The 19,232-nt window shown below is 48.7% G+C and overlaps 1 protein-coding gene across 4 annotated transcripts in view; it reads right to left on the bottom strand.

The window, feature by feature from the left end:
• Positions 1–4,393: 4,393 nt before the first annotated feature.
• Positions 4,394–19,232, bottom strand: part of RGS8 (regulator of G protein signaling 8) — a 130,085-nt gene continuing 115,246 nt past the window's right edge. For all 4 annotated transcript variants that reach the window (XM_034666834.1, XM_034666835.1, XM_034666836.1 and 1 more), the window contains 3 exons: positions 15,030–15,113; positions 10,726–10,892; positions 4,394–9,495 (listed from right to left, as the gene is read on the bottom strand). In XM_034666834.1, coding sequence (XP_034522725.1) covers positions 9,313–9,495; positions 10,726–10,892; positions 15,030–15,113 — 434 coding nt within the window. In that variant the 3' untranslated portion in view covers positions 4,394–9,312. The remainder of the gene's footprint in view (positions 9,496–10,725; positions 10,893–15,029; positions 15,114–19,232) is intronic.

The raw sequence follows: 19,232 nt of genomic DNA, 5'->3' as shown, positions 1-19,232 counted from the left end.
ACCATTGGTTATGTTTCCCATGTTTCTCCAAAGGCTACAAAGCAAAAGTCTAATTCTGGCCCCAGTACAAACTAGGCCAGAGCATACCAAAAGTGCCGAGCAGTTGATCTGGTTTTGCAAGACACAGGATTTTGTTTTTAGACTCTGCCAATTCAAAGTTCAGTTATATTTGTTTGCATTTTGTGTTTCATTGGAAAGCCTGCATGACAAGTGAGAGTGATCCCTGTTCTATTTAGGTCATAGGGCATGTAAGGAGGGGTCCTAACACCCTGGCTGGGGCAGATCACCCTGCTGAATGAAAGGCACCGTGTTTATAGCGGTCCTGTTTTTAAAATACAACTTATATTCGACCTCCCTACCGCGATAGACCTTCTACTGCCAACCACCTCAGGACAGGTTCTGGGACGTCTGCAAACCAGAGGCTGGATCTCCAATAGTGGTGGCTACTATTCTGGGGACACCTACGCAGACCAGCTCTGGCCCAGGTGCTTTGCCCATCTCATCTCCAATCCTCACAGCCGCCTTGCCTGGAAATGTGGGTACTATTATCCCCCTTTTGCTAACAGGAGAACAGAGACTAGGACAGGCCAAGTTCCTTCCCCAGGGTCATACACCCAGAGTAAGTCACAGTTTCAGGATTCAATCTCAGGTATCCGAATCCCCATGTTCTTTCCTGCCACGTGTTTAAGAGGAGAGCCCCTGCCCCTTTGGGTGCCTCCAAGATGAGTCTCACAGCCTGAGGAGACAGGGTTACTTCTCCCTCGGCGGGAAGAGCATGCCTGGATCCTGTACCCCATGGATGTGCTTGCCCCCGGTCAGCTGCAGGAGGCAGAGACCACACTTGTCCAGGGTTGGGGGCAGGGCTGTGACTCAGCCTCCCCCCGAAGAACATGCCCATGCCGTGCGAGATGGCAGTGGACTGATCGCCCTCTGAATGGAGAGACAATAGAGAGAGCAGGCTGGGCAGAAAGAAGACAAACTAGGGCAACTGTCCCTGACCGCGCCCCTCGGGAGCAGCTCAGACAGGAGATTGGCTAATCCAATTTCCAGTGGGCTTTGCGATGCGTGTCAGCCACCATCATTTTCCACCAGGCCTTCAGCTTCTCCAGGAGCCCAGATTTTTCAGTGGGCAAAAGATAAAGAACTGACCCCCATTTCCACGCCTCCCCACACCTCTAGCTCGGCCTGTGTTAGCATTGACACGCATCCTTCCCACTCCAGGCCCAGCTCAGCTCTGGCACCCCCATCTCTCCCCTGGACCCATGCACCCCACCCCAGCTCTGCATTCCCTTCTAGTCCCCAGCAAAGGAAGAGTTGAGAGCACCCGTTCTGGATTCGCAGAGCTGGGCTTCTAAATCTGGTTCTGCCACCTACGGGTTGCATGACCTTGGCTATGGTACTTGAGCTCTCCGTGCTTCAGTTTCTTCATCTGTATATGGGGATCATAGCACCAAAACCATATCTACCTGTTATGGGCTGAACTGTGTCTCCGCCAGACTCGTATGTGGATGCCCTAACTCCCGGTGCTTCAGAATGTGACTCAATTTGGAGATAGGCCTTCAGAGTAAGCCCGAATCCAACCAGACAGGTGTTTTTACAAGAAGAGGAAGAGACCAAGGGGGCAAGGTCACCGGGGAAAGGCCACGTGAGGACACGGCGAGAAGGTGACCTTCTACAAGCGAAGGAGAGAGGTCTCAGAAGAACTTAATCTTGCCTGCACTTGAGCTTGGACTGCAGAATGGGGAGGGAATACACGTCTATCGTTTAAGCTGCTCGGTTTGTGGTATTTTGTGATGGGAGGCCTAGCAAATCAATACCCTACCTCAAAGCATTGTTGTGGGGTTTTGACTAGATGGAGCGTCTAAAGTGCTCTGCAAAGTTCCTGGCTCCTAAGTGTCTTCTATTAGTTTGGCCACTTCTAAATAGGAAGCCCCTCATTTCTGTAGCACTCGTTTGGTAAGCCTTGTGCCAGTGCTGTGCAAGGCTGAGTCCCTGGGAGAGCTAAGTAAGTTCTCCGAGGGCCCCAGTGGTAGATTTCTGGCCTCTGCCTCCAGCCTACCCAAGTGCCTAATCTATAAAGGCTGCTCAAATACATTTGTAGATACGATATTCTTTCAAGAAGTACCTAGGGACTGGAGTAGGGAACAACGCAGACAGTCTTGAGGAAGTTGATGGTTTAGCAGACAGTCTTGAGGAAGTTGATGGTTTAGCAGGGCAGGAGACGCTCATCATGTAACATCATTTGCTTTGAGTGGTGTCCTTTTGCTTCTACCAAGAAGCAAGTGAGCTCTGAATGGAGGTGCTGGCTTGAGTCTCAGTGAGTCCGGTGAGAGCTAGCACCTGCTGTGTGCCTGCTGTATACATTGTCTTCACAACAGCCCCAAGTGGTCGACTCTGCCCTTACTTTAGTTTTTCAGACGAGAAACCTGAGTCACAGGAAATAACTTTCCTAGGCTCACACCACGTGTACGAGTTAACAGCTGGGATTCAAACTCGGGCAGTCTAGCGTCAGAGCCCAAATTAGCAGGAAGAGTGTGCTGATGGAACCCCAAAGACAGTTCTCACAGGCTTGTGTTTTTCTGATTCTATGGCTGGGCATGCAGCCACTGTGATGTGGGGCAGGGACTTGGTCTCCCCCCTGTGCTGTAGAATCAGTCGTGGACACAGAAGGCAGCACCCATGAAGGGTCCCCACACTCTCCTTCTAGCCTTCAGAATGGCTTTGTCCCATATCTCCTAGACAAGGGGCAAGGACAGACCTCAACTAAGAAATGCAACTGCAGGAGGGAGTTCTATCAATGACTTCTCTTTTGTTTTCCTCTGGCCATGTTGTTGATGGAGACAAAAGGACCAGAAGGGATTTTGCTTGTTTTTCCCACATTAGCTGTGTGTTAATGAGATGCTCAGCATAGTGTTAAGTGTTTTCCTCTGAAAGAGCCTCTGTCAAGGCCTCGGAGACAGATCTCAGATCCAAAGGGTTCCAGACCAAGCAAACACTGCAGAGAGGGAGTAGAAAACCAGTGAGGGGCATTCAAAACCTGTCCCACAGAGAAAAAGGTCATGGGCTAGAGAGAATTTGTGAAGGTTTTTGGAGAGAGCTTTTAGCATAGGGTGAGTCCAACCCCCCTCCCACAGGGCTAAGGGCCTGTCTCTCACCTCACCCCCAGGGAGAGTGAGTACAGTGAGTCCCTCAGAAAGGGGGGTTTGGAATCTTGATCCCAGCCTGGAAAACTAAAAACATGAGCTATGGGCTGGCTGGAGGCCCTGGCTGCAGAGCAAAGACAGAGCAGCTGCTGCCTTGTGATGCTGGGGGCAGGAAAGACCCAAATGCTTCTAATGGGCCAGCTGTGGGGCTCTGAGACAAAGAGACTGGCATGGGGTCATCTGAGGAGCTCTCCAAAAGGGGGTCCCGGAGGGACAAACAGACGGCAGAAGAGAAAGTTAGGGCACTTCCCAGGATAAGGCAAGCCACTAGCCAGAGTAGGAAAGCATTCAGCCTGTTTGGGGGAGCTGGCGGCAAGAGGGGAGGACTCCTCAGATACAGGGTCTCCAATGAACCCAGGAAGGACCTGGCAGAGGTCTCCCAGACCCAGAGAGTGTGAGGCCTATCCCAGAAGTCATGTGTTTCAGGTAGGACTCCCTTGCTCCCTTCCCTCTCCTCCTTCCCTGCTCTCTCAGTCCTGAAGGGGTCAAAAAAACCAAGTGGTGGTGGGGGGGGACAAAGAAGGGGACGCTGGAAAGAGAGGAACCAGTCACACGCCCTCCCCAACAGCAGCCTCCTGTCTGCACCAGTCCAGGCTGCTACCACTCATAGTTCAGTCCACCAAACTGGAATTTGGAAGCCATCATTTGCATTACAAAAGGCTTTTTCATTTAACCCAAAGCATTCACCTTTGAAGAAATATCAGCTTTCCTTTAAAGACAGACCTCCTCTGGTGCATCTTAATTATTTGGATTATTAAGATTTTATATATCACGATCTTATCCCCACACCTGACAAATGAGCTTTGACAAGCAGACACACTACACTTTATTCTCCCTCAGTCCTCTCCACAGGACCCGATCACCAGAAACTCTCACAGATTTGATGACTAAAGCACACTTTTCAGGGACACGCTGATTGTATGAAGTGAAGAGCGGTCATAAGCAAGATCAGCCCACTCCATTTTCAGATTGCTCCAGCTGAACAAATATATAAACCATCCCTCAGCCTTTTTCGCTCCCTGCATTTCAAGCAGTAGGTGGTGCTAATAAAAACACCGCCTCGTGTTTGTATAGCACTTTACAGTTCCAAAGCCACCCTCCCGCCCGAAGTCGCTCTCCTCCCCCGCGCCTCCCCACTTCCACCCACGGGGCTGCTTTTCCCCACGGCCAGCCCCGTGCCAGTCCCTGCCTGGAGAGGCCACGTGCTCCCTCCCCGAGGGCGGGGGGTCCACGTGTTACGTGAAGCGTCTCCTCGTGAAGAGTCCGCTGGCCAGAAATGTGGGCAGAGAGCGAAGGGCAGCGTGTTCAGGTTCTGTTTATTATGTTCTCACAGCCTTGTCTATGGTAAAGGTGAATGACATTATTCCACTTTGCACAGTAATGAAACAACTCGGAGAGGGCTCCATCAGCGCACGCCGCGTGACTCGGCTACGCTACCGAGGCTGGCGCGCACGCCCAGCCCAGCCACCCCGTCCCGCACATGGCAGAGGGAAGGCAGCAGAAGGGTCCAAAGGGAGTAACAACCAACAAGGGCACAGTTTATTGAAAGGGCCTAGACCCCACACCTGGGAAGGCCAGTGGCCCTGTTCTGCAGTCTCCCATCTCGGTCCACAGCATCCTATGGGGTTCTGAGAGGCCACGGGGACAGGAAGACATTTCTGCTCTTGGCTTCTTCCTCCACGATCTCCTGCCACATGGCACAGGTTCTCCAAGGCAGGGGTGACTTTGCCGCCTCTCTTGCTTCTAATCCGGAGAGACACATATTTAAAGAGGGTTGACACTCGGCTGACTGCAGGACAGAGTCAGATGGAAAATGGAATTCCTCTGCTTTGCTTGGAAGTAGGCACAGACAGGCTCAGGAGAGTTCAGGGCACTCATGGCGATGGGGGCCGTCTTGCCTCTGAATGTGCCGCTTTTCACCTATCCCTTCTGCTTTGTGGAGAAGCAGACGCCGCATCAGCCGCTTGTCTTTCCCACCCTGTTCCTGCCTCTTCAGTCTTCCCTGCTCCTACCCTCCCCCAGCTCTCCACACAACGGGTTCATGTCTTTTCCTCACAGTCCAGGATCCAGGGTCCCGGGGACACCCCGGCCCTGCCGAGGAAAAGCACCCAGGCCCTCCCTGCACCCAGAGGCTGGGCCCGCAGCCCGGGCAGAACGCCATTTCACAGCTTTGGTTTGTCCAGAGCAGCAAGTTCTGGGGGGAGCACCAGAGAAGAAAATCAGCTAGGAACCTTCCAGCAGCCCATCCAGCCTGAGACCAAAGAGGGAATCATGAGGGCTTAGAGCAGGAACTGAAACCTCACTGTGGCCTTGGAAAAGAAAGCCCCAAGGAGCATGATGTTCCCAGGATGGGACACACCCTTTGCCCCCTACCTGAGATCCAACTACCCTGTCGCAGGGCCATGGACACAGAGGCACAACCTAATGCAAATGGCCCAACAGAGAACCCATGAACACACACAAACGGAGAAGCCCAGGAGGTGAGCTTGGAGGAAGCACTACGAATGAGACTCAGATGCGGAGCCAAACTTCTCTGACTCAACTACCCTCCAGAGCTCCGGCCACCGGCCACCGGCCTACCCGATGCCTCACGCCGCATGCAGCTGGGGCAGAGACATTTCTTTATCTCAAAGGAGCACATCAGGCTGAGACAGCACAGAGCGGCGGCCACCCAGAGTCCGACTTAGGACTGGCAGGTGCCTGTTTGCATCTGGGTGGGCTCCAGCCCTCCAGGCCACGCCACTGTGTAAGCTCAGCCGTGCTCCTCCTCAATCCCCAGGCCGGTGCTTCCTAACTCCGTGCGGGAATCACCAGGGGTGCTTTAAAAACCACGGCTCTCTTGGGTCCCAGCCCCAAGCTGTTCTGGGGTGGGACCTGGACATTTAGGTCTGAAAACTCCCCAGGTGATTCCAAGGAGCAGCCAATGCTGGGAGCCACTGTCTAAGACCATCTTCTTTCAAAGCCTACTCCATGGGAACTTACTAAAAATGCAATTTTCTGGGTACCCCCCCTCCCCGGGTCTTTTGGATCAGCATCTCTGGGTGTGCCACCTGGGAATTAGCACTTGTAACAGGCTTTCTCGTAAGCCCTAGCCATGCTCACCCCACCGGCACCCTGGGGCTATGAATGGTTGTCATTGATTATGTTCTATTTGGTTTGCCGAAGGCAACAGGTAATCTCACACCAGCCTAGAAAGAGGTTGACACTCAAGTGGGGCCAAAAGGCCACTTGCAGGGTGGAGAGCAGTCCTAAAAATCACAGCTCTGCCTGGCCTACTGCCCTGGCTTGCCCTGGGTCTTCAAAGGTCCCAGGCCCAGAGCAAGACTTGAGCCCGGAAGGCAGTCCACAGCACGAGCCCGGCATGAGGACCAAAGGAAGACCTTACATGGAAGAAGTGGCACCTGCAGATGCCTGCCTAGTGAGGTGGACGAGGGCCCGTGGAAGAGGAACTAGGGGAGAGGGTAGCGCTGGGAGACATGGAAGGTCAGGGATGAGGTATGCTTTGATATTGCTCTAGATGTTGTAAACATTTCTCTTTGTTTCGTCACAGACCAAAATCTGGGTTGGCACAACCTAAGTGCCTGAACATTGGCATCAGAGCAGAGAGCTCCGTGCCTTTTGTGGGAAGCAGGACAGAAAGGGTGTGAGGACAGCTCCACCCCATGGGAAGCCCAGCTCTGTGGTGTACTGGACTCATGCTCACAGTGGTCACATACACGTGCACTCACGCAGACACTCCACGGTAGTACCATAAAAATAGCTATCACGTTCCTCTACACACACACGCACGCCCACATAACCTCACATAGTGGCAACATTCAGGATACCCAAGCGTGGTCCTTCACACCTCCCCATTATGGAGGAGCGCCATGACACCACCATCTGCAGCCTTCATTCCACCAACGGTCGGCAAGACCAGGCCTCAGGTGAGGCCACTGCCCAACACTTGTGCAGACTTCTGGGGATAGTGGAAGTGGTAAAAAGGCCCCTCGCAAACATTTCATTTTTCCATAACTCTGTGCTGTTCCAATTCACATGCGCCTCATATTCCACAGTAGAGCTGGCAGCAGATGCACATTTCATATGTAAACAATGTTTAAAATACCCTGTTCAAGAATTTGATCATTAAATTAATTCTGGCAGCTTTAGATAAGAATGGGTTTTTGTTTTTGTTTTTGTTTTTACCAGTGAGGCCATGGGAATACTACCTGATCTAACTAGGAACACCCATTTGAGGCTTCGGAGTTCTTGAGCATGAGATTTCACAGGACGCTTCATTGTGAGGGCTAGGAGGCATGTGTTCTCTCTCTCCTTGATGGTTCGGACAGACTCACCAACCCTCACTTACAGATATAATGTGTCGTGGCAGGGCAATGGACCCTAACACCCAGTGGGACTCAAGAGCCTCCTTGGCCTTGTCCAGCTGCAGCCAAAGAAGGAAGAGATTCACAAAGTTACTGGACAGGAATGCAAACACTGGAATCCCGTGCATCTAAAGAGGCCCATCACCCCACAAGGGGAGAATGCTTCAGCCCAGTTCTCAATCACCCGAACTCCAGAGCTTGTGTCTAATCATAGCTCTTTCATTTAGTCAAGCTGAAAGTTTTGGAGATCTGCAATGAATCCAAATCCATTGGCTGTGAATTATCCCAATAGTACCTCCACCACATTCTCTATGATTTGGAACACCTAGAGACCAGCCTCTTCCAGACTCCTCTTCCACTTTCTGGTCTCTCTGCTGAGGATTCATATCCTGGGCACTGCAAACTTGTGCCAAAGTCCACTTTTTCTCAGGCAGCTAGAGTGCTTTAAGCTCATCCTCCAAGGAAGAGTTTCCTGACACATTTCCAAAAGCAGCCTCAGGGTAGCATGAAAGCATTTTAGGAAGATTCTCCACAGCCAGATGTTCACAGTGATCTTAGCCTCACCTCCTGTTCCATGTTCAATCCCAAAAGGTCAGAGATCTAGAAGGAAGTTGCTGAATAGCCAAGGTGGCCCTCATGAGAGAGACCTTTCTAAGAAAGCATGCTTCCAGGAAGCAAGCTGAAGAGTTACAGCCTAAGTTCCCATTCTCCCCCATCATAATTACATGACCTGCATGGAAGGGGGGGACAGGGAGAGACAAGGAAATTATTAGGCACCATGAGAGCTGTCCATGCTATGGGAATTCACCTCCCTTTGTCAAGCTGTCTGTCATTCTAAGAGATGAATGATGTGTGATGCCACAGGGAGGTGAGGGTAGAGAATACAGTAAGCAACAGAAAGGGTATATGGTGCCCCATTGCACAATAAGTCTACCGGTGCTAAGTTCCCTGGTCATTTGACTTCTGGAATACTTCTTGGTAGAATTGAGGAAGATTTGCAAGCTGTATCTTTCTTAAAAGCAGCTCCACATCAGAAGTCATGAAAGACATCTCCTAAGACCCTTCCTGGAATTGCGAGGGTAAAAAAAAGTCTTGTGAATTTCCTGGGCTAAGATGGGCAGTGATCACAGCTTTTCATACTGATCCAATGGAAATGAAAGAAATAGCCAACTTCATGGAGTTTGCCCCTTCTCCCAAGGCCACCTGTCAATGACAGTGCTAGAAACCTGGGATTCCCCAGAGACCTCTCTCCTACATTGTGAGGTCCCAGCACCTAGGACTGGCCATTACACTGTGACAGCAAATCACAAACATGAACCAGAGCCTTCTAGCTCTTCCTCACAGGGGTGTAGTACAAGTTAGGGTCAGAAATCTTAACTGAGGAGGGTGTGGAAGTGGTGGAAATTGCATTTGCATTATTTACACATTAGCCCAGCATAGCAAATCTGTCTTCTCAGCGGAGATGACCCAAGGCATTATGGAGGGCAAGTTGCTGACCCAGAAGAAGGGTTACAGCAGCAAGGTTCTACCACTAACCGAAACACAAACATAGGTAAATGGAATAGAGTCCAAGCTCTGGTGACTGGATCTTACTTTGGAGTGGCCTTTCATCCATTTCTCATCCTCAGGCCCCCAACCTAAATGTCATTGCCTTTTGAACACCCATGACATGTCACATTAGAATATGGTCTTGGCAGCAAAGGGAGGGGAAAAGCCAGTGATCTCCAAGAGTCCCCATCTGAGGTCTAACTGAGCCTCCTCTGGCTTTGGGACAGCAAATCTAAGTACATTTTGGACCTCAGAAACCTGGGATAAGAGTCTTTCTCCATGAGGCTGTGTACTTTTCCCTGGGCTTGGTCAAAGCAAGTCAGGGATGGCTCTTGCATATTCTTCCGTGTGGCTTCTCGGGTCTGGAAGTCTATGTTTACCTGGAGACACAAACAGAGAGCATGGTCACAGGCCCTCAAGGGCCAAGGTACCTGGCAACTGCTCCTAGTTATGTAATAATTATTAAGGACAGTATCTTACATATGTCAGCTTATTTATGCTTTTCAAACTGTTTTCCTGGAAGTCATCCCTTCTGATCCCAGCAAGAATCCTGTGAGGTCTAAAGACCAGATATTCCTCATTCCAATTTACAGATAAGGACACCAAAGAAAGGAGATACTAAAAAGCTGGTCTAAAGTAGTATGGAAAGTTAGTAACAGAGCCAAGGCAAAAACCCCAAATCACTTAACTCCTAAGCCAGGGGTCTTCACCATGTCAGACAAAGGCTGAGACTGAAGGTTAAGTATTAATGTGGATTCCGTAAAGTAAGCATGCCCTCCTGTGCTTTCTTAGCTACTAAGAAAACAAATGCCCTGAGAAGAGAGACTATGGTTATAACGGACATCTCTGTTCCAAGCAGCATTACAAGGAGCCTACGGCATCCCGGCCACTGGCCAAAGACCTCCTACATCACAAGTCAAAGGATAATTGAAGAGTTCTAGGTATATAATGCACCGAAACTCACAGATAGCAAATATTTTTCTTCTATAAAACCTTCCCAAGTAAAATTCTGTTTTATAACTCAGCACAGCCATACACAGAAATTCATTTTATTATTATAATAATAATAAATTATCATAAGATAATATAAATGACTGTAATTACTCATTAAGAAGCAGTGACAGATGTTGAATAGGTGCTTTATCCCTAATACTCAGAAAAGTCTTGAAAGGTAGGTGATATTATACATGATATTATACACTTTTACACTGGGGAAAATGTGATTCAGAGAGACTAAGTGACTTGGCCAAGACCACACAGCTAGTAACAAGATTCCGAAGTGGGTGCTCATCCCATTAAGCCATGCTGCCTTCCACTAAGAAAACTAACATGGGTTCAATGGCATCTATCCTGGCAGAATCCCTATAGAAACACAGGTCCTGCAGGTGCATGTCTGACAGCTAAAACACTCCTAACAGAGATCTTTTTTAGAAGTCCTGGGCTCTGTACCTTAAAAGTGATTTTTTTTTTCATTAAGAGCCATCAGAGAGTCAAGGCTCAGTTCAGAAGACAGTACCTATCAAGACTGGCTCAAATCCCCACAAGGAGAGTGATGTGAGCCAGGAGCCATGGATAGAGGTCTTACAAGACTCTTGGCACCGCCAACACACCTCCCTCGGAGCCTGCACATCCACAAATTCCTCAAAGATCCTATGGGCCTTGGAGACCAGCTTTGCAGTTGACCTGGTCTTCTTGAACTCCTCACAGGCCAGCCAGAATTCCAGGTTCTCCTCACTGAACTCCGTCTTCAAGAAGGCGCGGAACGCAGCCACCCCATCTGTGGATGTGGAAGGAGGGAAAGGAAGAGAGAGAGGAAGAGGCTTAAGCTCATGAACTATAGAAGCAAGAGAGAAAGGTAGCAATAATGGGAGACCAGCCCTGATTATCCAGCCCCCATCCTCTTGAAGACTCTATCTCTAACACACAGGTACCCTTGGAGGCAAGTTCTGCTTCCTGCCCAAGGATTGTAGCAATGTGAGGGAGAAATGTTGAAGAAGCCATAGTAGTAATGATTATGAGAAGCCCTGGTCCCTCTTCATCAGCCTTCGGTGGTCACTGCCTGTCCCCTAATGCAGAGTCTGCTGTCCCCTGAGTCCACTGGTGAATCTGTGTTTCTAATTAGGCCAAAGTAATATTTGTAATGCATTCCCTACCTTAATCTGAGACCACCCTGAAAAAAACAATCTGTTACAAGACAAACTACAGGAGGGTATGAATGCCTCAGGGCACATCCTTCACTACTACCAGAAGAATGTCTGAGAGTAAACACTGAAATTCAGTCATTAAAGCCATTCTATTACCTTCATAAGGTTCCCAGCCTCTCTTAAAAAACTTTCAATGTTCTGTATTTTAATAGTTTAGCCTATGGATACTTCATTTTAAAAGATCTTGCTTATCAAATTATATGTTTTAATTAAGATTAATTATAATTTTTCTCCAAATGCTTTAATGATGAACACACCTTTTCATTTTTTAAAATCATGTCATGCACATTGCCTGAGCTTCTCATCAGAATAAGATGAGTGGGGTTACCATGCAGATTTGAAAAACAACATCCATTGATGGCCTAGACATTCAGTTAATGTTTCTATATTAAGATATATTTTGTAAATTATCTAAACCCTCCACACACTCTCCTCTACTCAAATAAGAGCTATAGCCTCTTCTACAAACTGTCCTCAAGGGATGGGTGGACACAGCTTAGAATGAAGTGACTGCCTTGGTTAAAAATGACTCTGGTGGGGCACCTGGTGGCTCAGATGGTTGAGCGTCTGCCTTACAGCTCAGGTCATGATCTCCAGGTCCTGGATCGAGCCCTGCACAGGGCTCCCAGCTCAGCTCTGCTTCTCCCTCTGCCTCTCCCCCTGCTTGTGCTCTCTCTGTCTCTCTCTCTGTCTCTCAAATGAATAAATAAAATTTTGGGGGAAAAATGACTCTGGCTAGAATGTTCTCTTTCTTTTCTAAAACCTGTTAAAAGGATGTCAATAGTTCTTAATTCTGAGGGAGGGGATCCCCTGAGCCCCTGAGGCCCACCAGTATGCTCCAGGACAACGTGCCACCCAGATCATCCCTCGGATTGGTGGTGCCCTGCTATCAACATAGTTAAATATTTGTTTTGACTTTTGTGAAACATTTTCTTTTCTAATTAAAAAGTCATTGGGTATCTTTGTCTTTCAAAATGGATGTTGTAATGCCCTACACTGGAACAATAGTCATAAAAAACCAAGACTTTTAGTTGCAAGAGCCAGGAACTTGAGAGAAAAGGGTTTTGATGGAATTCCCAAAGTTAAATTTTAAATCGAAAAGGAATCTAAGTTTGGAGGCCTGAGTTTAAAGTGTTTAACAAAAGTAGGGTAGCCATGAAATTTACCCCCCAAGCCAGTACATTTTTGAGAGTGAAGGGGGGCATGCCTATTAATTGCACGGCAACAATGGGCATAAACCATGGTGCCATGACAAAACCCAGGACATATGACCACCTTAAGACAAGTCATATGGTCCTCTAACATAAGAAGTATGGAGAAAGCAGAACATGATGTAAGGTTGTTTCCCATTAGGCGGGATGGAAATAAAATTGCTCCTGTGCCAGGGAAGGAGGAGGAGAGTAGCAGAGTTTAGACTCATATGAGAGTTTGGCTCAGGGCCCCATGCACCTTCATTCCTACACTGGGTTTAAAACCCTGAAAGGAGGGAGTAGAAACCCAAGATAAAATGAGAATCAAAGAGAGCGTGAAACACTAACATGGCGATGATTAGGCAGAGAGATGGCCAGAGAATCATTCATTCAATTTAACAATTTTTTTATAACTACTAATGTACAAAATACATCAGAAAACAGGTCATAAAATCTGCCCATAAAATACCCTGTGGATGCTCTTTTTTTTTGGCCACACCTTGTTTCCTCCAAGTTCTTATAGACATAATCCAGAATTTTCCAGAGGCTCTGAAGAACTCAGATCTGAGAGCTAGCCTGCCTGCCAGGAGATTGCCATTGCTTGCAGAAGGGGCCTCTGCAGCAGAGGCCACAGGCAGAGGTTGAATGGAATACCATTTGAAGCTGTGGAAGCCTCCAAGGAGACTCAGGGCCCAGGAGAGCCAACGTGGAGCTGGTCTCTGAGCAGTGACCAGTCCACAGGTGACAAGAGCCATGGATGCTATCAGCGACTGCAGGGAGGATATGAGGACCACAGGCCAAAAGCCTTCTCCTGTGGGCAGGAAGTGGGAAGGAAAGGGCAGAGGAAGAACCTTAAAACACTGTGCATTTATCTAAAAGAGTAAATTCAAAGTGGCTTGGAAGAGTAACTTGGAAAGGCCTCTTGTTTTTAAACTGGAAGAGACCAAATACTTTGAATGGCAAAGCTGAAGTTTGTTGTTTGTGTTAGATTTTGTGCTCTTTTCCATCAAGCAAAAACAGGCGTTTGTGAGGAAACTGAATCCAGTTACACATAAAGAAAATTGCCTTTCTGCCTCCCTTGATAGCATTGGTGAAGACAACCCTGCTAGGGAAACTCCCCAACCCCATGTGAGACAAGAGATGGACATTATCTCCCTTCATCAAAGTCTCAGCTCTGTGGAGCTTTTGTGTGGATTGAAAAAGAGAGAACACCTGCAAGGTGCTCTCAGGAATGTTGCTGTACTTCTCCCAATCATATAGAGAAGAAGCTGATGCTTGGAGAACAGGCTTGACAGAGTGCATGCAGGTAATACCGTGCAGCATTAAAATACAGAGTATACTAACTCCCAATCCAATATAGCAACAATGCCGCCTCCGTTCATCCATTTGCTCTTCCATACACCCGTTAGGGCACCAGGCTTTCTGTGAGATGTGCTAAAAACAGGCACAACTCAGCTCTCAGAACCTGTAGGGAAGGGCCATCCGAGACAAGAAAACATAATTTGGTAGTTACAGTACACATGGTAAGCGGAATGGCAGGGGAAGCATAGGTTGCTGTAAAAGTGCCCAGGAGGGATGCCTGAGCCAGACCTGAGGAGCTGCTGGCAGACTTGCAGGAGGGAGAAGCTTTCAGCTGAGATGTGAAGTGGAGGAGCAGGAAGCAAAGTGCAGGAAGGGAAGGGGGGACGGAGAAGAGAATCGCAGGAAGGGAGCGTCACCCCAGAGAAGGCCGATAATTAAGAATGTTTGAATAATTAGAGTTGAGGATTCGGTGATGAGAGTCAGCAACCATGGGCAGTTGCAGCTCTAGTGGTGTGATGGGGGCCCTGGGCACCGTGGTGAACGTTGGGGTGAATGAGAGGAGAGGAAGCNTGATGGGGGCCCTGGGCACCGTGGTGAACGTTGGGGTGAATGAGAGGAGAGGAAGCAGAAACAGTTCATGTAGTTGTTTCTTGCAAGAAGGGGAGGAGAGAGATCAGACAGCATAGCTGGAAGGAAATAGGAGGTCAGGAAAGAAGGTTTGGGGGTTTTCTGGTTTTGTTGTTGTGTGTTTTCTTATGGGTTTTGTTGTTGTTGTTGTGTATGATGGTCTTGAGTATGTCTGAATGTTCATCTAATCAGAAAAGACTGGTTGACTAGAAGGAGTTGAAATTAAAGAAAAGAGTTTAACTGATAAAATGTTACCCCTCAGAAGCTACAGAAATAGTTCTGAGAAGAGAATTATGATGGAGAGGAAGAGAAAGGGCTGCATGTGGATACAGGGAAGTTTCTAGCTTGGGTGCAGGAGAATGAAGGAGTTCCTGTCTGATTTTAGCTGGAGAAGGTGGTGGGACCCGGGGATGGCAGTGTTTTATTTTTATGTATTTATTTAGGATTTGGGGCAGGAAATTTTATTTATTTACTATATGCCATACTTTTTGCTGGGGATTTTGCAAACACCAGCTCAATTTATTTTCACAATGCTGATCCATAAATAGTAGCACTCTGGTTTTCCAAATGAAGACATTAAGGCTTACTTACAGAAGTCGAATAAGCGTCCCAGTTCCACAGCTGCCAAGAGGAGCCAAGTTTCGTTACCAGGTCCATATGACTCCAAAGCAAGGTCTTTTCAGATATATTTGCAGGCAGAAGGAAAAGAGCAAGGGAAGAGAAAGATTAAAGAATCAAAAGAATATATCTGGTGAAGGCAAATCCTAGACATGGAGAGGGACCGAGAAGAAATAGGAGAACTTGTCTTCCTTAAAGTCAAAAGTAGAGAAAAAGTGGGGTGGGTAAAGATAGAACTGGTCAGGGAAGGGGCATCTTTGAGATGTATAAGACTGAACAGCTTTGATCTTCATTAATTTGGGGGAAAGGCCCAATGAAGGCAGTCTGCCTCCATGTGCTAGGCTTTGAGGATATGGCATGAGTAAATCAGATGAAGTCACCACCTCGCAGAAAGACTCGCAAAAGCTAGTCTACTGTCACAGACATTGAGCAATAATTTAAAATAATCAATTCAATATTGTAAGTCCAGTGTGTGCTACAGAGATTTGAGAAGGGTTCAGAACAGGTACTCTGGAAAAAATGAGCAGGAATAGGGTAAGAAACAGGCAAAGACTTGTGAAGTCCTAGGCTCCAGCTCCTGGACAAGGTTACAATGCACGAGGAAGGGAGCAAGAACTTCTACTCTGGGGCGTACCCATTGCTCAAAGAAAGGACCATCAGTTCCAGGTTGGCAAAGGAAGCTTGAACCCAGAGAACAGCAAGGATTTAGGATCTGAATGTTGGAACATAGGAAAAGGGGAGAAGGATAAATAGGAGGTTAAAAAAAAGATTGACATTAGAGGAGGAATTCTGAAAACTACCACTGCAGGCCCTGATTGTGTACGTACTTTGGGCCAGGCACGACACTAAATGCTCTGTGAACCACTGGCATTTGCTCCGCATAGCGAAGTTATGTTATAGGTCCTGAATTATTGCCATTGTGTAGCGAGATAAAGGAAGCTTAGAGAAGTTAAATCACTTGCCCGAGTGGTTAGCAAGTGGCATGGATGCCAAACTACAAAGCCTGCGTTCTTATGTGAGTCAGTGGTCCGGTCCCTGGCTCTGCAAGATGGCGGGGCCTAAAGGACACCTACACCAGCAATGGGTGGCGAGGGGAAGGGAGGGGAGTGCCGTCTCAGCCCAAGACAAAGGGGCCATGAGTAACTCCAGGTGATGTTTCCAGGATTGATAGCAACAGATGAGGTGGGGAAAAATCAAAGGAGACACTGTGGAAGGCAGAGAAGTATCCTGGAGTAGCAGAACAACCTAGAGACAAGGATGGACATGGGCAACAGAATTCAACTAAATGACGTTGTAAGCAATTAAGACTGATTTACACGGGGATGGGGATTTGAAATAAAATGTGTGGCAGACTCATACCCAGCTCATGATCACCTGTTGGCTTCACTGAAGCAGCCTATGGAATCCTGCTGGTCCACCTGGGACAGGACCACCACTGTCCCAGTTGGGAGCATCTGTTCTGATCAGAGTCAGGCCCATAATTAGCTCTATGACCTTGGACAACACATTCGGCTTCCCTGGGTCTCAGCATCCTCAACTGTAAAGTGAGGGGGATGGATGTGATTAACTCTCCCAGGGGAACTTAGCGCTCTGCTCTGTGCTCCCTTTGCAACTCATGCCTGCGTCAGACACAGCTCTCAGCCAATTGTTTCCCACTCTCCCCCTCAGCAACATCGTCACCACCACACATTGAGGACTTATCCCAGGCTAAGTTCTATATTGTCCAATCTATGTATATCAATTCATTTAACCCTCACACCCATCCTATTGTCAAGGCAGAGGTCCTGGAATCAGACAGCCTGGGTCTGAATCTGTGCGACCTCAGAAAAAGGTCCTAACATCTTGAAGCCTGCCTCATCTTCTCTGTAAAATGGGAATAATACTGGGACTTACTGCCCCAGATTGTTATGAGGACGAAACGAGGCAATCCACATACATGTGCCCCATGGCTCACTACGAGCAGTCAATACATGTTAGCTCATATGGAAGCTCTTTCACAAAGAGGGAGAGCGAGACTTGGAGAGTTTGAGTTCAATGTGTGGGGCCACTTGGCCAGTAAGAGGTGGTCAGCGGATTCGCACACACATCTGTGTGACTTGAGAGCCCACTCAGCCTGTGATCACCGGCGAGCCTCACGTTAGCTCTCCCTCCAAAGGCAGGATGGACAAAAACCCCAAATCGAGCAACCACACTGAAAGCACATCACCATAGTGTAAATATGACGACTAGTTTACAGAGCTAGAGATTTTCCCACAGGAGGACACCTGCCATCACCTTATCTGTGGTGACAACTGAGGTCACTAGGTGCTACCAATACCCTGGCATCTGCCTGAACTCTCTTCTCCCACAGGACGGCCACCTCCCTGAGGCGCAGGGGCATCACACAGAGCAGACTGGCACATTCCCCAATGGAGGCCTGGGGACACTGTAACAAAGCATGGCTGAGTGATCTTGTAAAGATGTCAGGTAGCCTCAACCCAAGATGCAGTCCCCTGAATTTCCACGGCTGGCTTCAGAAAGAGTGGGAGGGGGACCAAAGCAAAATATGGCACTTAAAATTTGTCAGGGATTTCAAAAGAAGAGCTTGAGGAGAGATGGGGAAGGGAGAGGGGAGGAGGCCTAGGAAGGTCCGGACCTGAGAAGCTGCAGCACCTAGAGAATAGATTGTGGCAAAGAGAAAGCTCACAAAGCCCCCCATAGACTGTGCCTGTCCACAGCCCCCTCCTCTGCTCACCCACCCCTCTTGGTCTCAATCTCTCCCCAGCCTGCCTCTGAACCAGGCGTGGGGAGGGTCACCGCGCAGAGAAAACTTTACCTGAGAACAATGGAAGTAAGAAGGGGTAGAAGGCCCCCCTCTCCCGAGGCTGCAGGAGCCCCTCCCCTTCCCAGAGCAGGTGGCAGCAGCTGCCTTTGTATACAGACCACCTGGCCCGGGCCTGGCCCACCTTTCCTGCTAAGGGGACCTAACAAAGGACTTGAATGCGACCAGACGCACAGGCGTTTCTCCTCAGCTATAGCCTTTCCTCCTCCTTCTAACCTCTCCCACCTCTTCCCAGCTAACTTTCTGTCCTCTCTCTGTCTCTTCAGCATCTTTCTCAGCCCCTCACCTTTTCTTCTGTCCTCTGTCCCCTTTTGCCCTTCCTTCCCCCTTCCTTCTCTTCACCAGGACCCTCTCCTTCCCTTCTGCTTGTCCATAACCTGAGGTTGGTTACAATGAAGGCTGCCCGTTTATTTCTGAAAGGCTTATGAGCATTTCCTGGCATCTCTCAGTGTGACCTGTTTCGCCTTAGCTGTGCTCCTCTGCCTGGGCCCGTGTGTACCCCAGACCCTGCTCCTTCCCAGATACCTAGGGGACTGGAGGCCCCCCTTTAGTACCTCCACAGATTCCAAGGAGCTGGAAAGAGTGACTTCTCTCTGATCCCTCCAGCTACTCTGCCTGGGATTCAGTCCTGAAGCTCTTCTGTCCTGGCTCGGACACATAACTAGCTCAGCGTCACCTTGGGCACCACCTTTAACCTCTCTGTGCCTTGGTTCCCTCATCTGTGAAATGCAGATCCTAACACGACCTGCTCCGTGGGGCTTTGGGGGTGAGATGAGTTAATACACGTAGGGCCCCAACACTCAGTGAGTGCTCTGTGCGTGCTCGGAACAATTATGCCTGTACTTTGGTGGCTTACAGAGTCATCATGCTGAGTAAACATGCCTAATTCCCCCCAAACAATCCTGGTCACTTAAAGGTGGTAGGTGGTGAACAGTTCAGGAAGATGGGAGAGAAACAAGAGGATGTGCCTTTTTTTTTTAGTTTCATTTTTTCAGTTCACTTTGGTTTTCTTTGTATGGCATGCTAAGAAGTCAAGGCTCTACGAACATTACACATTTTTTTAAAATTAGTGTCTATCTAGTCGCAGGAAGGGAAAGGCTTGTGTCCAGAATTCCTGGAACACTCGGCAGAATCCTGGCATCCCCCTGAGCATGCACAGAATCTCCAAGAACATCCCCGTGGCCACACATGCTGCCTGCCGCTGGCATTCTCGCTCTTCGCTCTGCTCTGTGATGCAGGGTGCTTACATAAGAAAAGAAACTGGGTCACTATGAATGAGCAGTGCAGCTGGTGCAGCAGGGAGGGTGGCTTAGGTAACAGTTCAAGGTCCAGGAGCCCTGATTCAGCTGGCATGG

The sequence above is a fragment of the Ailuropoda melanoleuca genome, chromosome 8 (genome assembly GCF_002007445.2).
Source record: "Ailuropoda melanoleuca isolate Jingjing chromosome 8, ASM200744v2, whole genome shotgun sequence".
In the NCBI taxonomy this organism is placed as follows: domain Eukaryota; kingdom Metazoa; phylum Chordata; class Mammalia; order Carnivora; family Ursidae; genus Ailuropoda; species Ailuropoda melanoleuca.
The sequence above is the reverse complement of the archived record's forward strand: the minus strand, read 5'-3'. Positions and strand labels throughout refer to the sequence as shown.